Below are 2,077 nucleotides of genomic sequence, written 5' to 3'. Positions count from 1 at the left end.
TAAACAAAAAATGTTTTGTGCCATATCTGTGATTGATCTATTTGTTATAAAGTAAAAAATTTGGGTGAACATAATTTGGGTGTAGTGATTACATAATTTTTGCCAGGGGTTGTATAATGCTGTTATCTGTCTTGCAAATCAAAGAACATCATTAAGTTTTATATATAGGATAACTGTTAGTTGAAGTGGTTTTGTAACATTTATAACCATTATAAACATATTAAATGTTAATATAAAAAGTATAAAATTACTTTACCTACAAAATTTGTAACACAAAACAGTGGTAAAATATCTATTTGGGAGTCTTAGTCCTTCTCAACGATATATAGTTTGTCATGATTAGATTTATTTGTAATATAGTGAAGTAAATTTAGGCATCCAGTATACGGGTTACGAATTTGAATTTCAGAAAGGTGTCCCATTTCTGTAAAGCCATTTAGTTTGGTCTGTCCTCTTTTTCTTCTTCTTGTAATGAACACAAATAATACACTCATAATGATCAACAGCAGCAGCAGAAAAACAGGGGTCAAAATGAACCATTCAAGGTTTCTGTATGCCGACTCTTCTTGCATCTCACTATTACCTGTACAGAGAAATTTAATTAAAATAAACTGATAATTAGTTTTAGACACTTAAATGTCATTAATGATTCAAGAGCATTTTTAAGTGTTTGTTTTTGAAAATCCCTACCTGAGTAGAGCTGGATGTCTCTCCTGATGTTTTGTCCCAAGGGTTTGTTGTGCAGTATGAATGTCAGAGAGGAGTTTGTGACTTGTGTGAAATGTATCCAACTAGACACAACATAAAGCCCAGTCTGTGTGTCCTGCATGATCTGTGTTTGTGTCTGGTTAGTGATGTCTGAGTTCTCCATCAGCCACTGCAGTGTAGGAGAAGGGTAGCCTCCATCTGAGGTCATTCGCAGATTCACTCCATCAGTTAACATGGAGAAATGCAGACGAGGTTCAGAGTAGAATGCTGAAAAATGACAGAACATGCATATTAAACCCAGGGCAATTTCATATTGATCAGTCCTTGTTGCTTTGGTACCTGCAATTTTCACTTTAAAGCTCTTCTCCTTGCTGCCAGTGTTTGTGCTGACGGAGCAGGTGTACATGCCGGCATCGTGAACAGTGACTCTGTCCAGTCTGAGTGATGCGTTTCCCTGTGCCATCTCCTGACTGAACAGACTAGTTCGATTGACATAATGGCGATTCTGGCGGTCAAGCTGGTTCTGGCTGCAGTAGAAACTGTGAACAACATCCAGTCCACGCTGCCAGAGGATGAGGGTGCTTCTCAGATCCCATGAGCTGTCCACAGGAAACATGCAGAGGAGGATCAGCGCCTCACCGTAGAACCCAGTGACTGTGTCTCTGGGAACAGTAATCTCAAACTCAGCTAGAAGTTTTGAGAAATGAAGATAGAAAAAAGAAGATTGGTCCTAGTAATCCAGAGAATGTGAATATTTTGTTTTTCTTGGGCACTGTCACTGACAGCCAGTTCAGTTTTGCTTTTTTTATGGTTTTCATTTTAAAAGCCTGTTACCTTTGCTGTTTACCTCACGCTATGGAGACTTTGTTTTATTTTTTATTTATTTGATCTTTTTAAGAATAACAATGAATCCATCTTTTAAACATTTGTTTTAGTCTTAAAAAGTAAAAGGTATAGAAGTAAGCAAAACAGACAGTTATCTTTTCTTGTAAAGCGTAACACCAAGATCGCGAATGCGAAAGCGAAAGTATTGGAAACACGGCTTAAAGCAAACGAGCAACTGCCGTTCACAAAACTAAAATCACAAATATAAAACAGGTTGAATGTTAATCCCTTTTGTTGCCATATAACTATAAACTATGATAAAGGAAAAACTATTTATCAGCATTGATTTAAAAATAAAATAAGTGCAACCAAATTATGAAAAGAGCGACCAGTTGAAAGAATGAGCCTATGCCCTGTAATAGCTACAAAATTTGTTAATTGTTAGTAGTTTTCATAAAGAACATTTAGAACAGGCATGCCAAATTCCGTTTCTATGTGTATATGTGTGTGTGTGTATAGGCTATATATATATATATATATATAT

At 36.1% G+C, this 2,077-nt stretch overlaps 1 protein-coding gene across 1 annotated transcript in view; it reads right to left on the bottom strand.

Annotated features, from left to right (window-relative positions):
- Nucleotides 1-252: 252 nt before the first annotated feature.
- Nucleotides 253-2,077, bottom strand: part of LOC141325870 (CD276 antigen-like) — a 13,968-nt gene continuing 12,143 nt past the window's right edge. The window contains exons 8-11 of the mRNA XM_073834597.1: nucleotides 1,048-1,438; nucleotides 691-975; nucleotides 388-583; nucleotides 253-256 (exon numbers count right to left, since the gene is read on the bottom strand). Of these exons, the coding sequence (XP_073690698.1) occupies nucleotides 253-256; nucleotides 388-583; nucleotides 691-975; nucleotides 1,048-1,438 (876 nt within the window). The remainder of the gene's footprint in view (nucleotides 257-387; nucleotides 584-690; nucleotides 976-1,047; nucleotides 1,439-2,077) is intronic.

This window comes from Garra rufa, chromosome 2 (assembly GCF_049309525.1).
Source record: "Garra rufa chromosome 2, GarRuf1.0, whole genome shotgun sequence".
Lineage (NCBI taxonomy): Eukaryota > Metazoa > Chordata > Actinopteri > Cypriniformes > Cyprinidae > Garra > Garra rufa.
Note: the sequence above shows the minus strand (reverse complement) of the source record. Positions and strands in the feature narration are given on the sequence as shown.